General features: G+C 45.8%; 1 protein-coding gene across 2 annotated transcripts in view; it reads right to left on the reverse strand.

Annotated features, from left to right (window-relative positions):
* Positions 1-12,755: 12,755 nt before the first annotated feature.
* Positions 12,756-17,387, reverse strand: part of TAPT1 (transmembrane anterior posterior transformation 1) — a 96,176-nt gene continuing 91,544 nt past the window's right edge. The window contains exons 12-13 of one of the 2 annotated variants that reach the window (XM_006872481.1): positions 14,324-14,484; positions 12,756-12,997 (exon numbers count right to left, since the gene is read on the reverse strand). In XM_006872481.1, the coding sequence (XP_006872543.1) occupies positions 12,768-12,997; positions 14,324-14,484 (391 nt within the window). In that variant the 3' untranslated portion in view covers positions 12,756-12,767. The remainder of the gene's footprint in view (positions 12,998-14,323; positions 14,485-17,387) is intronic. The other variant, XM_006872480.1, reaches the window with a different exon arrangement.

A 17,387-nucleotide genomic window follows, 5' to 3' on the forward strand; every position in this document is an offset into this window, starting at 1 on the left:
GCCACACCAGGACTCTGTGTAAAAACGGTGCCACCAAAGCCTCCCTCTCATAACACTGTCCACTGAGCTGGGTTCAAGAATTCATTGCACTGGCCACACAGAACTCAGCTACCCTCCTCATAGCTCCTGGGTTTATTAGGAAAGTTAACAGGTTATAATAAGTCCACATCAGAAAATGCACAGGAAAACCTCTCCTCAGTCATGCTCCAGGCAGGCTTCTCTCTGCCCAGGGACAGACCCTTTCAGGACTGCTGGTCAATGTCCACAGGACACACCATTTCACCATAAACCTCAGCCTGAAGGCACTCAGCTCAAGCTCTGTGGGTCTGCACACTTAGCACCCCCACTTAAATGCCTGGAGGCACCCCACTCTACAAACACGCCTTCTGCCCAAAGTCACTCAGTTTGACTTCCTCTGTGACCTGGGAAGTCCACTACTCTGTCTTGTGCTCTGGCCCTTGGTCCTGCTGCTGCTGCTCCTCTGCCCCTCCACTGGCCCCACAGCTTTCTGTCCCTGGGTTGAGGGGGTTTAATGCACAGGGATTTTGAGGTCCAAAGGACACGCTCCACTCTTCTTTGATGGTAGAGAGATTCCGTCCTCCTGCTTCCGGGAATGCGCTGGACTGCAGAGTCAGTTTGAACCGCGAGGTTGGCAGTTCAAGCTCACCAGCCATTCCTCGGAAACCCTATGCAGGGTCGCTAAGGGTCAGAACAGACTCTAAGGTACTTAACAACAACAGTTCTGAAATGGCTCATTTTAAACCCACATTAGGGTTCAAAGTTTCTACAACTACAGTGAACTCTGTTCACATCTCCAGTGGAATTGTGCCATCCTATCCGTATCTTCTCTCACCTGCTTCTTACCCAGGCCTGTGAGAAAAAGAGTCATTTGGTAAAGAAGAAATGTTAAGTAATCCACTACACCATGCTAGGAATCCTTTGTAAGGCCACTAGACTAACTTTTCTAAACCACTAGCCTGATTATGGAGTTCTGGTGTGGCGCTGTGGGTTAGTGAGCTGGACTGCAAGGTCAGGCTGAATGACAATATCAGTGGTTCAAGCTTACCAGCTGCTCCTCGGAAACCCTATACAGGTTTTCTATGAGTTAGAACCGACTCGACGGCACTGAACAACTGGATTATAACATTTTATAGCAATCCTGGTGTGGCACTGTGGGCTAATGTGTCAGACTGCAAAGTCGTTTGAACTGTAAAGTTGGTGGTTCAAGCTCACCAATTGCTCCTTGGAAACCCTATACAGGGTCACTATGGGTTGGAACTGACTCGATGGCACCTAACAACAACAACTGGATTATAACATTTTATAGTGGGCAATGTACTTTTTCCCACTGAACTTTTCTTTGATATCTTCAACAATCCAACTTAAAACTACACTCCAGCCTCCCTACTGCCTAAAGGGTCAAGTCTAAGAAACGTGTTTGCTGCTGTGGAATTGTCCCCATGCTGCCTGGCCCCACACCATCCCTATGATCTATCTCTGATTGGACCGTTGTGATTCACAGGGTTTTCATTGGCTGATTTCTGAAATAGACTGCCAGGCATTTCTTCCTACTTCATCTTACTCTGGAAGCTTTGCTAAAATCCGCTGAGCTTCACAGCCTCACACAAGTCTCTAGGGACAGATGGGTGGCGGCCATCTGGAGGTAGAGGAATTGAACCCTGGTCTCCAACAGAGAAGGCGAGACTTCTCACTGCCGCCCCACTCCCAAAATCTTAGCAAGGCACTGAATGCTCTCCAAGACCTAACCTCTGTCTTCTTTTCCAGTTTCCCTAGGAATGAAGCTCTTTCTCCTTGTACTTTCAGCATGATGGTTGGTATTTAGTAGGCACCGTGTGTTTACCCAGTTCTTTGTATACCACAAGAGGATGATTGAAACAAACAGAAACTTATTTGCTCACATTTGGGAGGCTAGAAGTCTGAGTTCAGGGTACCGGCTCTGGGAAAAGGTCCATGTCTCCTTGCAGCATCTGTGGACTAATATTCTTCGGAGCTCTCCATGTGTCTTTCCAACAATCTTTCCCTGGATCTAGAAGCTCTGCAGTACAGGGATCCTAGTCCAATGGATGTACTCCACTCCAGCTCTTCTTTCTTGGTGGCAGTGGGTCCCTCGGAGCTCTGTTCACTTCTCTTCTTTTATATCTCAAAAGGGATTGATTCAAGAAACAGCTTCATCCCGTAGACAGCATGTGACTCCATCAATATCATAAACGGCAGGATTTACAACACAACACATAGGATAATTCGATCAGATCAGAGCTGATCACAGCATCACATCATGGGGGTGATTACATCCTAGTGGATCTCACCACAGGAGGAAGAATGACATCTTTACTGCTAGCCCACTGAGAATCCTGCCTGGCTCAGTCGAGCTGATGCAAAACCTTAACTATCACCTCTAGTGAATGGGGAGCCTTGTGCTACCAGCACCTGCCGTGTTTGTGCGTGCTACTCCTCCTTTCTCTTCCCATCCATCTGATTGCTTCTTATTCTAGGACCACCAAATGGCTCCCGCATTGATTCACCCATTTTGTTTGATTTTTGGTGACCAGTATGGTGCTGCAGGTTAATGCACTGGACTGCAAGGTCCGTTTGAACTGCAAAGTCAGTGGTTCAAGCTCACCAGCTGCTCCTTGGAAACCCTATGAGTCAGAAGTGACTCGATAGCACTTAACAACAATCACATACCTAATAAAACATGCACCCATTTGACAGTTTCCACAGGTAGAGGGCAGCCATGCGCCCCTCATGTCGTGTCAGGATTCTTGCTGTCTCTACCCGGGGGGTCACTTCACCTTCAGTCTTTTAGACTGGACCCTGCCCTTCACTTCTGGGTTTGAGAGTTACGGTTATCGGTTTGATCTCAGATAATTCATAAAAAGTGGATGGCTCAAGGCAAACATTCCTTATTCATTGAGCCACACAGTTGTATACTTAAAAGATGACTTCACAAGACGGTCTTGCCTCAAGGCTTAAAGATGATCTCAGGGCAAATAGATGCGGGGTTTCATCCAGTCCCAATGGGTCCAGTAAGTCTGGTTTCTCTTGGGATGTGCAATTCTGTTCCACATTTTTTCAACCTTTGGTTAGGATCTATCTATCACCCAATATTCACTGGCCGCCTCTCTGTGCCAGGAATCATACAAGGTGCGAGAGCTCCGGCAGTGAACAGGCAGGTAGACCACTTAAAGAAGACACCCTCCTGCTGTGACCACTCTGACTGGAGGGTCACGTTCTTCACATAAGGACTGTGACCGCTGGCCATTGTAACTCTCAGCTCCCCCACTAGACCCTGGACAAGCTCTGCAGGCAAACCATAGTGTATTCACTGCTGCATTCTGCACAGGGGTAGGGTTACATTGTTGTTAAGTGCCATCACGTCAATTCCGACCCATAGCAACCCTGCATAGGGTTTCCAAGAAGCAGCTGGTGAGCTTGAACCGCCGACCTTGAAGTTCAAACGACTTTGCAGTCTGACGCATTAAACCACAGCACCACCCCAGGACTCTGACTTACACTGCATCCCCTCAAAAGCTGTCCTGGAATCTGAAACCTTAGACCTGTGGATTCCATCTTTCAGCAGTAGGGATCTCTTTGTAATGTTAATTAGACCATACCTTTAATCCCTTTTAAGTTATAAAAAGAGCAGATTTGACACAGGGACACATGTGTATTGTTGTTGTTAGGTGCCATCGAGTCGGTACCAATTCATGGTGACCTTATGCACAGCAGAATGAAATGCTGCCCGATCCTGGGTCCCCCTCACTACTGTTGCCACGCTTGACTCCATCGATGCTGGCAGTTGGCCAATTCATCTCATTGGGGGTCTTCCTCTTTTCCTCTGACCCTCCACCTTACCAAACATGACATCCTTCTCCAGTGACTGGTCCCTCCTGACATTATGTCCGAAGTTTGAGAGACAAAGTTTGGTCATCCTGGCCTCCAAGGAGCACTCTAGCTGCACGTCTTCCAACACAGATCTATTGGCTCTTTGGGCAGCCATGGCACTTTCAATATTCTCCTCCAACACCACAACTCAAAAGCATCAATTCTTTTACGGTATTCCTTATTCACTGTCCAGCTTTCACATGCATATGAGGATATTTGGCAAGTAGCTAATAGACACTGAAGACAGAGGTCTGCAGGTCCAGGAACTCCACAGACTGCCGGGTACTAGAAGCCAAGCCATGGTGGTGCAGGTAGGTGCTTAGCTGTTAACTGAAAGCCTGGCGGTTCAAGCTCATCAGCCACTCTGCAGGAGGATGTGGCCATCAGCTTCCCCAAAGATTTAAACCCTAAGGGGCACTTCTCCTTGGTCCTGAGGGTCGCTAGGATTTGGCTGAACCGCAGCTGAGAGAGACAAGGACCTCCCCTAGAACCAAACCCTTGATTCAGACTTCTAGCATCCTGACCAACACTTCCATGCCAGTTGGTTGTGCTGTCTGTTGCTGTGATGCTCAAAGCTATGCCTCCGGTATTTTAAATGCTAGCAGGTTTTAGCAGAGCTTCCAGACTAAGACAGAATATGAAGAAGGAGAGGAGGAACCACTTTGAATGGGTAGGCACTGAAAACCTTATGAACAGCACTGGAACGGGGTCAGATCTAGTACCAGAGGATGAGCCCCACAGGATACAACTGGTGATTAAAGAAAGAAACAAACAAAAATGGGTGCAGTGGTACACTGACAGGGAGCTGCCAGAAATTCAACCAGAATTCAGAAGAGGACACGGAACATTGCTGACATCAGATGGCTCTTGGCTGAAAGCAGAATATTCCAGAAAGATGTTGACTTGTGCTTTATTGATTATGCAAAGACATTCAATTGTAGGGATCGTAACAAACTATGGATAATATTCCAAAGAATGGATATTCCAGAACACTTGATTATGTTCATGAGGAACCTCTACATAAACCAAGAGGCAGTTGTTTACACAGAAGAAGGGGACACTGAATGGTCTAAAATCAGGAAATGTGTGTGCTAGGGCTGTATTCTTTCACACTTATTTAATCTGCATAATGAGAAAATAATAAAAAAAAAAAGATGGATTATATGAAGAAGAGTGTGGCATAAGGATTGGAGGAAGACTCATTAACAACCTTTTGATATGTAACCTTGCTCACTGTAAACTCAACTGACTTGAAGTACTTACTGTAGATGAAGATCAAAGATCACGGCCTTCAATATGGATTGCACCTCAATGTAAAGAAGACAAAAATCCTCACAACTGGACCAATGAATAACATCATGATAAATGGAGAAAAGATGGAAGTTATCAAAGACTTCATTTTGCTTAGAGCCACAATCAACATTCATGGAAGCAGCAGTCAAGAAATCAAATGAGATATTGCATTAGGCAAATCTGTTGCAGAAAGTGTTCAAGAGTAAAGATTACAGCTTGAGGGCTAAGGTGTGCCTGACCCAAGCCATGATAGTTTCATTCGCATCATATGCATGTGAGAGTTGGACAATGAATATGGGAGACCATAGAAGAACTGATGCCTTTGAATTATGGTGTTGGACAAGAACATTAACAGTACCATGGACTGCCAGAAGAGGAAACGAATCTATTTTGAATGAAGTCACACCAGAATTCCCCTGGGAAGCAAGGATGGTGAAACTTCTCTTGTTCTTTGGGCTTGTCAGGAAGGATCAGTCCTCAGAGAACATCATGCTTGCTAAAGTGGACAGTCAGTGAAAAAGAGGAAGACCTCCAACGAGATGGATCGACACAGTGGCAACAACAATGGGCTCAAGCATAACAACCACTGTGAGGATGGCATCGGTTTGGGTGGTGTGTGTGTCCTGTTGTTGCTGTGAATTGGAACCGACTTGATGGCTCCTAACAACAGCAGCTTCCTGAACTGTGAGCAAATACATTTCTGTTCTTTTAAACCAGCCACTTGTGGCATTTCTGTATAGTAGCTCTTGAAAACTATGATACAAAGTGAACAGCTAAGGTATTCAGTATTGTGAATTCATGTCCAGTAAGATACCCAGATAGTCCTGCCATGGGAGCTGTCTCTGTTCTGCCTTCCTATTTACAAGTCTTAAGTTGTTGTTGTTAAGTGCTGTTTGTTGTTGTTGTTATGTGCCGTGGAGTCGGTTCCGACTCATAGCAACCCTGTACAGCGTTTCCAAGGCTGTAAATCTTTTACGGGAGCAGAACGCCTCATCTTTCTCCCACGGAGCAGCTGGTAGTTTCGAACTGCTGACCTTAAGGTTCACAGCCCGATTCATAACCACTACGCTACCAGAGCTCCTTTAAGTGCTGTTTAGTCAATTCTAATTCATAGCAACCCTGTACAGGGTTTCTGAGGAATGGCTGGTGGGTTTGAACCACCGACCTTGCAGTTCAGTGCTTATCCTACAGCACTGCACCAGGACTCCACATTCTTAAGCAGATATACCCAAAATGAAACGAGACTGTGCTTATTGAAAAGAATTCATTTAAAAAATAATTGTCCCCTTTGCAGGTTATTCACCTTGCCAGCCTCTATGTGATCTGCAATTCCTGAGCCAGTCCTTCAAAAAGATCTTCACGATCTTCCTCACCTGCCTAAAAGTAAGGTGAATTTGAAATGCAAAATGTGCCACTCTGATACAGACATTTCTTGCAACCTCTCATACAACTTTGTTACACTGTGTGAGAAGACAATACCTTCCACTAAATTGTTGATGATCTTTTCTTATTGAAAGAAACGTCTTGTTTGCTCAAGACTGCTGAAGGCCAGCTGTTCCTAATGAGCAAACTTCTCCTCAGCATGTCAGTTCCTTCTTCAACAACTTCTTCCCTTCAACAGTACACATTCCTCCCATCATATTAAACCCAGGCCATCTAAAGCATCCTTCGTGTCTCGGGTGCTTAATGAGTGGCCTGTAATACAGCAGTGGTCCACCATGCGTCTCCCACTCACCTGAACACAGCAGCTTCCCACTAACCAGCCCCCCACAAGCCCTCTGCTAGTCTATACAACTGTGTTGTTTTGCCTCTTCTATGACACTGGAAAAGGAAAATCCTCACCACTGGATCAACATACAACATCGTGATAAACGGAGACAAGACTAATGTGGTCAGACTTCATTCTGCTCGAATCCACCATCAACACTCACGGAAGAGGCAGTGAAGAAATCACATAGAGTATTGCATTAGGCAACTCTACTGCACAAGACTTCTTTAGTGGTTTCAAGAGCAAAGGTATCAGATTGAGGACTAAGGTGCACCTGACTCAAGTCTTGACATTTTCAACCTCCTCATATGCATGTGAAAGTTGCACAGTGAATAAGGAAGACAGTAGAAGACTTGATGCATTTGAATTATGGTGTTGAAAAAGAATATTAAAAGTACTAGGAACTTCCAGAAGAACAAACAACTCTGTCTTCAAAGGAGACTCAGAATGATCTTTAGAAGTGAGGCTGCTGAGAGTTTGTCTCTTACACGTTGGACATGGACCAGTCCCAGAAGGACATTGTGCCTACTAGGTCAAGTGAAAAATAGTAAGGCCTTCAACTAGATGGACTGACTGGCAGTAACAATTGTGAGGTTGGCACAGGCCCGGGCAGTGGTTCGTTCTGTTGCACACAGGGTTGTTATGAGTTGAAGCCGACTGAACAGCACCTTACAATAACAGCAACTACGTGACGTTGTTGGAAGTCATGCTACTGATATTTCAAGTACCAGCAAGGTCACCCACGGTGAACAGGTTTCAGCAGAGATTGCAGACTAAGTAAGGCTAGGAAGAAACATCTAGTAATGTACTTCCACAAAGGAGCCAACGGAACCCAACGAATCACACCAGAACCTTATCTGGTAACAGTGCTCAGAGATGAGCCCCTAGGTTGGAAGACACTCACAAAAGTGGCTCAAGACTGGGTTCCAGCATTTCTAGTTCAGCGCAGATGGCCCAGGACCAGGTGACCCTACTTCCCAGCATTTAACTGTTCCCAGTTGCCCATCTTTTTGATATTTCTATCGACTCCTATTGCTTGCACTCCTCTTGGTTGTTCATTTGTAGCTGGAATTTGCTCCCTTACTGTACACAGTTTCTAGAGAGACAGGGCCAGTGCATATTTGTTCAATAAAAAGGAGTATGTTAAGCAAATAGGACTTTGGGACTCATTAGCAGGCTTGGTATGCAGTTCCAGATGGCCCCGGGTGCTGGGAGCCTACCTTCCAGGCAGCGGATACAGCAGTCTGCCTCCTTGTTCCTATAAACAAGTGACAGATATGAATATCCAGACAAAGTATTTTTAGGAGCATGTTTTCAGTTAGGTCTAACATCTCTTATATAGAAATCTCTAAACAGTTTTCAGAGTTCTTAGTGTGTTTAACTTCGGAAACGTTGTACAAAGTTGCTATTGTACAAAGTTCGGCTTAACTGCTGTCACATAGATCTGGATTCAGTGACTTAGAGGCATCTCAGAAATTTCTGTTACGTGGTCTGAACTGAGTGTTCGTTAGGCCAATAGGCTCCGCTGGCCCCTTCCTTCCCATGACTATGCAGTCCTCTGGGTGTTGAGCCTTGGTCTACATGGCTGGCGTTAAGGTCCACCAACCTCCCTGGGTTCTAGCTGATAGAAAAGGACTAGAGTAAGTCACCCACGGTTTTAAGGGGCCTGCCTGTGAACAGCCCACATCCCTTTCAGCTTGCATCCATTGTTTTGGAAGTAAATCACTTGGCAACATAGAACACCAAGTTGTCATTGTCAGCTTCTGACTCTGCGCAACAGAAGCAAACACTCACTTGCCTGACCCTGCACCAGCCTCATTAATGCTGTTGTTTGAGCCCTTTGCTTTGCTACTGTACCATTCCATCTCATTGAGGCCTTCCTCTTTTTCACTAACCCTCTGTTTTTCTATGCAAGATGTCTTACTCCAGGGACTGTTGCCCCCTGATATATTCTAAAGATGAGACAAAGTCTCGTCATCTTTGCTTCTAAGGAGCATTCTGGCTCTACTTTCGAGGTTTCCAAATAGCATGAGGGACTGAGAATGGAACATCAACTAGGCATATTCAGCAACATTCCTACTACTAGGCTCATGGAAGAAGAGATTGAATTCTGGTGGATCAGCTAGCAGTGGTCACCGTCTAGGGAGTTTGTGTATACTCCCATTTACAGAAGCATTGTGAAAACTGTCCAACTGCAGATCCAATAAGAAAAAACGTCCAATTAACAGAAGGTTAAAGAACCGTTATTCATTTTAGAACTTAACTAGACCTGTAAGATCACTTGTTCCTTGTCCCACCTGTCACCAGGAGAAATGTCCTCTGAGACTTCCCCAGAAGAGCAGGGACTTGGTCTTGTTCATTGTTGATCTCAACACGCAGAATACTTCCTGACATATAACAGATTAAAAAAGTTTTGATGAAAGAATAGATGGATGAAACTGAAATGCAGTGATTTAAAATGTTAAATTCCTTTGTAAATTTCTGAGTCACCAGCAGTTTCCAGGTAAGTTTGAGGGCCTAGTAAGTTTCTTCCATGCTTATGTAGTGGTTTTTAGGTGCTACTATCAACCCACAGTAAGCCATTGTGACAGCGTAGAAGTGCCTCAGAGGGTTTTCTCGGGTGTAACCTTTATAGGAGCAGATTGCCAGGTCTTTCTTCCTTGGAGTGGATGCTGGGTGGGTTTGAAGCTGCTATCTTTTGGCTAGCAGCTGAGTGCCTCAGTGTTTTGCCACCAGGACTCCTATATTTATTTATGGCCATTGAATATAAAGTCTAAACGCTGGCCATTGTCCCTAAGAGAGTTGAATCAAGCTCATGAATGACAGCTGGGATTTATTTCAAAGGAAAAGGTAATCTGGGCCTGACCTATGTTTGAGTCTTCAAGGGAAGTATTGTCTTGAGTTTAACCCCAGAAATAAGAAGCAAATGCTTAACTGTCAGAACCCAGTGTCACCAAGTCAATTCCCACTCACAGTGGCCCACACGACAGCAGAAAGGCCCCCGAGGGTCTCTGAGGCTGCAAATCTTAACGGTAGCAGATTGCTACATCTTTTTCCAGTGAACAGCTGGTGGGTTCGAACTGCCAATCTTTTGGTGAGCAGGCCAATGCTTAACCACTGTGCCACCAGGCTCCAATGGACAGTCCTAGTCAAAGCACTTATAAACTGCAAATAACTTCATTTGTGGAGTTACTAAATGGTGTGTAATCAAAGCCCAATCAACGTTTTCAACAACTGTATGAAACATTTTGCACCACTGTTAAGACCCCAACCCCAATGCCACTGCCTTCGAGTGGATTCTGATGAGTACACCTGCTCCACACGATCTCTAAGGGAGGCACACAGGCTCTTTCCTCTTCTTCTCTTTCCCCATGGAGCGCATGGGGGCTTTGAACCATTGATGTTTGAGACCCTCTGAGTAATGAAATTGAGACAGCCCTACTGCTTGAAAATCAGAAAGAAATTCTTACTCAAGGGCAGGAAATGCATTCCATCAAATGTAACAGTAAATATGATCAAAGTAAATCCAGTGACCTTTTTAAAAAAGATTACAAAATTGAATTTATTGAGTTTCACACAAGATGCACTTAGAAAATTAGTACTGAATGCCGTTGTAACAGAAGAAATGAACGTCATCTCGGACACCCTACAGCAGCTGCAAAGGATTGGAAACATATTCCTCAAGTGACGGTAGCACAGAGACGGAAGAGTTCAAGCTGAACTGAAGGACAGACCCAAATGACCGTGACCAGGGAATGCTACGCTTGGCAAAGGTGTCCCCAAACTACTCCCATTTACTTCAGACACTGCTCCTTTTATTGATGAAAGAGGAAATGGAGATAAGAGTAATTTCAAAATAGGGTTTCATTGGAACATATACAAAGCAACAAAATAAAAGTCTTTTCATTTTTAACTTAAAACACTTCCTGGCTTCACAAAAGCATTTGTATTTACTATTTCCTTTCACTCTATTTGAGCATAATGCAAAACAGTAAAACTCACTTTTGTATTTCACATGTCAACAAGCCAAATCGTTAAACATGACTTTATATTCCACCCAGGAAATAAGACAAGTTGGCCTCAAATTTACTTTCTGCACAACATATGCCTGAAACATCTGCATAAGAATTGCACTTTAAAATCAAAACAGTTAACAGACACAATATTTTCTGGACTGTTTTGAAACAGAAGTTGTTAAGATAGTTATAAAATGCAGGCAGGTTTCTTAAGTGAACCATGGTGGAAAATAACCTGTTCTCTATGTTAGGCCACAGACGAGTCATTAAGCCAAAATGGAATCTGGATCTTAAAGGAAACCAAAAAGCAATTTTTGGTTGCTGTTGCCAACATCCACAGGACACACTTCCTGTCCATGCCCACAGTCTGCCATACTGAGAGCTCTCCCAACAGGCCTGCTCCACTCCCCAGCCAGGCAGCTCTCTGCAAACCGCACCCCAGACACAGGCTCGCCCAAGTCACCTTTCCCCAGCCAGAGCCTCCCCCACAATGGACCCCAACCCCAAAAGCAGCACCTTTCTCTCAGCAAGCCTCACCCCCCAGCAGACACACCCACAACCACCTCCCCAGAGCCAGAGCCTCTTCCACAATGAACCCCAACCCCACAAGCGTCACCCTTCTCACTGCAAGCCCCACCCGCATACCCACAACAGACACACCCAGTCACCTTTCCCCAGACAGACCCTCTGCCAAAACAGACCCGCCCCTGGCACTGGGATACCCACCAGGTTCTAAACTGAAAGCAGAATGCATTTGAGAAGCCCAAGCAAGACAATGTTGCTCAATCTACTTTAGGATATTTACTTTGAACGGGTTATTCCAAAAACCCAGGTAAAGTTGACAGCTTGAACTTCGTATACTGGCAATTTTCCATCTTGTTCAACATCAGATCCTTTCCACTATGACAACTGGTAAGGCAATTCACCTTAGAGCACAGGCCGGTAACTAGACCTGGAAGTTCAGGCCGCTCCGCTGGCTTGTATGATCGATCACAAGTGCCTCCGATGAGGGCCGCCATTTTCCATCGTATCAGAGCGGAGCGGCCTGAACCTCCACGGTACTTCACACCACAATGCTCCTACTTTGCCTTAAAGAGTTGATGGAAAACCCAGGAAACCATTTCTCAGTGATGTACAACCTGCATTAACATTTTTTCCCTTTCCATTACAAAATGAACTACATGGCTTAGGGTTCTTGTTTTTCTATAAAACGCTACTATGCATCATGTCTTACTTAAAGTAGCCTTTTATTCCGATTAGTTCAGATACATCTTCAGAGGATTAAGGTGGTGATAACAACAGTTCTCTTGACTTATGGTGAATCATCTTTTTAAAGCTTTGGCAGATGGAGTCTGGAACCTGTGAGCATCATTTAAGAGGCTGGAAAGGCGGAGCTTCCGTTTTCCAGCTACATCCTGATACTTACGAGGCGGCACACCCTACCAGCCGTTTCTGGAAGCACGCTGGACAAGTACACGTGATTCTGACGCTACTCCCGCCGGGTCCTGGGTGACCTGCAGTTCGGCCAGCAGTGGAAAGTGCCCACAACCCGCCATCTCTCCCCAGGAGTCAAAGCTGGAGGCTGTGGCTGTCCTGAACCCGTGACCTGACCTTCAACCCCATTGCACAGCTGGAAGAAAGGGACTAGTATTTGCTCGCCATGAATAATTTAAGTTTTAAATAAATATTTAAGTGCCACTTGTCACGCCTGTCCACCCCGGTGGCACGGCGTCTGCAGCCCGGGTACTGATGTCGCCTGCTCGGCACGCGGGGCCACACTGGCCTCAGTCAATCCGGTTTCCACAAATTGTAAACCTGTCTATCTCTAAGAGATCTTTCTTTGCGGATCTGTGTTTCAAGTCAGGATTTTCCTGCGTGATGTCCTTTTCATCACCGTCTGGAGTGGTCAGGAACTGGTCTGAGTTGCTGGTCACCAGAAGCGGGATGATGTTTTCCTTCGGGTGCGGAGGCTGGCTGGTGACTGAGGCAGACAGGGTTTCCTCGGAGGCCAGGCCTGGGGAAGGAGAGAGCCGTTTAGTCGGGAAGCGGCCGCCCCAGCTCCCCGGAGCCCCTCTCTGGAGCCCCCTCTGCACTCCGCGGCTTGCGGCGTGCTGGTGCCCTGGAGACGTCATTCCCTCTGTGGACTCCCCCTGCGGACGCGCACGCTCCTTCCGGAGGAGCTCCGGCTGCTCTTTGGCTTCTTACTCTTCCATGGTCGTGGTGTGCAGAACCCGCTCCTCCACACACCCTGAAGCCCACATCCACCTGGGCTGAACCCGAGCTGTGAGCCCTAAAGGGCAGGCCCATCACTCGGCTCGCTGACCCCTGTACCTCCAGCATCTCTATCTTACCTGAAAAAACCACTTACGCTAGCTGTCACGTGGGTACAGACCAATAGGAGGGGGAGCTGCCATCCTCATACAGTAACTGGGGCAGCTGTTTCACTCCCTGATTAGGGCTTGCGGGGGCTCAAAGCCTGGGAGCCACCTCAGCTCTTTCCTCAGGCTGCGCCGGTACCCCAGCAGCTCTCCACCACCCCACTCCCCTGCCCTTACCTCACTGCCTGGACTCGCCCTTGTTGAGTCTGCTGTCCACAAAGCAGGAGAATTCGCAGCTTCTTAATGGAAGCCCAGCTGGATCCAGTCCCCTCAAACCCCATGCATGGGTCCTCCCACAGCCTCGCAGGCCCCTCCAACCCACTGAAGCCTCTTGGTCTCAGGGAGAGCTGTCCCGCTAACTGGCTCTACGTTCCTCCACAGCACGCTGCCTGCCATAGTGCACAGCATCAGTCTGTTGATTTTCTCCCTCCACCCTTCTGTCTAGAAGCAGCTCCGAGAGGGCACAGAGGCAACATGTGGTTTCTCTCTGCAGACTCCACAGCCTCCCTGGATGGCACACATGACTAGCAAACTCAGGAGTGTGTGTGGTGTGACTCTACCCAGAGACACCGTGGAAGCAAAGTCTGGCAATCTGCTCCTGAGAAAGCAATCGTTAAGCAGAGCCGGGAAAGCACAGCTCTCCTCTGACACCCACGGGCAGCCAGGAGTTGGAATCCACTCAAGTAACTGGTGGGTTTTGGTTTTGTACACCTGGGACCTGGCATGTACTATGTGCTCCAAAGTCATCTGACAAACAGTGAATGTTAAAAACTCCAGCACTGTGCCGTGCGTACCTGTGATACAATCTCAAAAACAATACATTTAAAAACAGAAAACCCTAAATAAAGTGAAACCAAAATTTAAAACACTGTTAACTGAATAGATTTGTACTTCTTTACATCAGGAAAACAAGGAACACAGAGAGAAGGCCTGGGAGAAGCCGTGAGAAGAACCACACGTACCTTGGGGCAGTTTGCTTCTGCTCTGGGGTTTACTGGGTGGCTTGCCTGGCGTGCTGGTTGGAGGCGGGGTGAACAGCTTCTCTTCCATTTTGGCTTCCTTCACATATTGGCAGGATTTCCCCAATAACACGATACTATTCAGGACTTTCAGGGATATTAACCTACACCAGAGACAAACCATACATCACCACTGTCAAAGTCCTTGTGTCCTCTGTCCTCCCACTGGCCATCGGCTGGGAGCCTGAGGCCCAGGGCTTCAGATGAGCCACTTGCTGGCACAGAGCCTGCCTTCCGCACTGCCTGCTGGCCCCGAGGCTTGTTCACCACAAGAAATAATAAGATCAGCTGTGCAGCACTCATTATAGGGGGCTACACGGCCTTACTGCTTCTCCTTGTGCTCCATGAACTACCGTGGTGGCCTGACAGTCAAGTGCTCAGCTCACCGAGAGCTTGGCAATTCCACCGCAGCCAGTAGCTCTCTGGGACAAAGACCTGTGGGAAGAGTCTATGGGGCAGCTCTTTGCACAGTTCTCAAGGAGTCGAAAATCCACTTCACAACAGTTCTCGTATTACAAGACAATTCTATTTAGCAAATCAGATGAGCAAAACAAAACACGATGACGTGCAATTCATTCCACAGCCCAGTGACAATCTTGGTGGACATTTTGGGATATTATCTTTCGGTGGCTTTGTAAAGAGTACATGTCTGTTAGCACATTCCTCTGTAGAGAAATAGGATCATGTGGTATGAACTATTTTCCAAGGCAGAGGGTGGGTGTTTTGAGCCAGAGTTTAGACTAGGGTCCAAGCGTGTGGGTCTAAATCCTGCCTGACCTGTGTGGACCTGGACAAGTTCTGCAAAGTTAATTGAGGGCCTGCTGCAGGGAGGGGGAAAGGAGGGAGGAATGAGTGCTGCCGCTTGTTTGCTTATTAACTAACGGCTGAGCATTTTTTCCGCCTCCGTCAGTGTTCCTCAGCACCATTCGCTTAAGGGGTCCTCCTGTATTGTTTTACTGTGTGGCTAGTTTTACAACTCATATATAAGCTATATATGGGTTATACATGAACTACAGTTTATAGTATGGTTACAGATTTCCTTAACAAGTGTTTCTTAATAACTATAATTCTAAAACTGAAACTTCTGGGTCAAAAGTTAACACTTTTGATACAAATCTGTTGAGGAATGCTGGCAAGAAAACTTTTCTCACATTAACATCAGCTTACATGTGGAAGGAGACCACAAGTGGCCAAGGACCAGTTTTATAGCTGCAAAGAGGTGGTTTATTATTACGAACCTTTGTAAGTACACATCTAAAAAGTTAATATAATAGGCTTTATATGGGTTGGTTATTACCTATAGGTTGTAAGTCATGCATACTGTCTTTACAATATAAGCAAAAACATATTCAATAATACTCCATCTTAAGACACCACAAGAATATAAACTACATGCTTATATCTCTTATGACTACAAATATAAAAATCTTCAACAAACGACTAGTGAAAATAAGAGAGCTATTTAATTAACGTTGCTGCTCATGCCAACGAGTTGGTAACCACTCATAGAGACGCTCGGCACACCAGAAGGAAACACTGCGTGGTCCTGTGCCAAGCTCACAGTTGTTGCTATACTTGAGCCCATCACTGCTGCCACTGTGCCAATCAATCTCATAGGGGGTCTTCCTCTTTTTTCTCCGACCATTCATTTTATCAAATGTGATATTCTTCTCCATAATGTCAGGTCTATTCAGACTTTATCTCTCATACTTTGGATAGAATATCAGGGTTATCCTGACATTCTGTCCAAAGTATGAGAGATAAAGCCTGGCCATCTTAACTTCTGGGGGGCAGATCTGTTTGTTCTTCTGGCAGTCCATGGTACTTTTAATATTTTCTTCCAACAACATAACTCAAATACACCAGTTCTTCTATGGTCTTCCTTATTCACTGTCCAATTTTCACATGCATATGAGGTTATTGAACATACCATGGCTTGCATCAGGCACACCTTAGTCCTCAAACTGACATCTTTGTGCAGCAGATTTGCCCAAGGCAATACGTCGTTTGATTTCTTGATGGCTACACAGAGCAAAATGAAGTCTCTGACAACTTGAATCTCTTCTCCACTTATACGGACGACATATATAGGTCCAGTGGAGAGGATTTTTGTTTTATGTTGAGTTACAACCCATATCTAAGGCTGTGCTCTTTGATCTTCATTAGTAAGTATTTTAAGTCTTCTTGACTTCCAGCAAATGCGGTTGTATTATCTGTGTAAGTAACACAGGTTGCTAATGAGTCTTCCTCCAATCCCGATGCCATGTTTTTCTTCATATAATCCAGTTTCTTGAATAATTTGCTCAGCATGTTGTGTTGTTGCTATGTGCCGTGGAGTCGGTTCTGACTCATAACAACCCTGTACAGGATTTCCAACGCTGTAAATCTTTATGGGAGCAGAAAGCCTCATCTTTCTCCCACGGAACAGCTGGTAGTTTCGAACTGCTGACCTTGGAGTTGGCAGCCCGACTCGTAACCACTACGCTACCAGAGCATACAGACTGAATAAGTGTGGTTAAAGATTACAACCCTGGTACAGACCTCTCCTAATTTTAAACCACTGCTGTTCTCTTGTTCTGTTTGAAGAACGCCTTTTGGTCTATGTACAGGTTCCTCATGAGCACAATCAAGTGTTCCTGAATACTCACACTTTGCAATGATGTCCATAGCTTGTCATGATCCACACAATCGAAAGCCTGTGTGTAGTCAATAAAGCACAGGGAAACATCTTTCTGGTATTCTCTACTTTCAGCAAGATCCATCTGACGTCAGCAATGATATGCCTCATTCCACATCTTCTGAATCCGGCTTGAACCTCTGGAAGTTCTCTGCCAATGTATGGTTGCAGCTGTTTTTGAAATATCTCTAGCAAGATTTTGTTTGCATGGGGTATTAATGATATTATCCAATGACTTCTGCATTCCGTTGGGTCATCTCTTTTTGGAATGGGCACAAATACAGATCTCTTCCAATCAGTTGGCCAGGTAGTTGTCTTTCAAACTTCCTG

This window comes from Chrysochloris asiatica, unplaced genomic scaffold, assembly GCF_000296735.1.
Source record: "Chrysochloris asiatica unplaced genomic scaffold, ChrAsi1.0 scaffold00200, whole genome shotgun sequence".
Classification (NCBI taxonomy): domain Eukaryota; kingdom Metazoa; phylum Chordata; class Mammalia; order Afrosoricida; family Chrysochloridae; genus Chrysochloris; species Chrysochloris asiatica.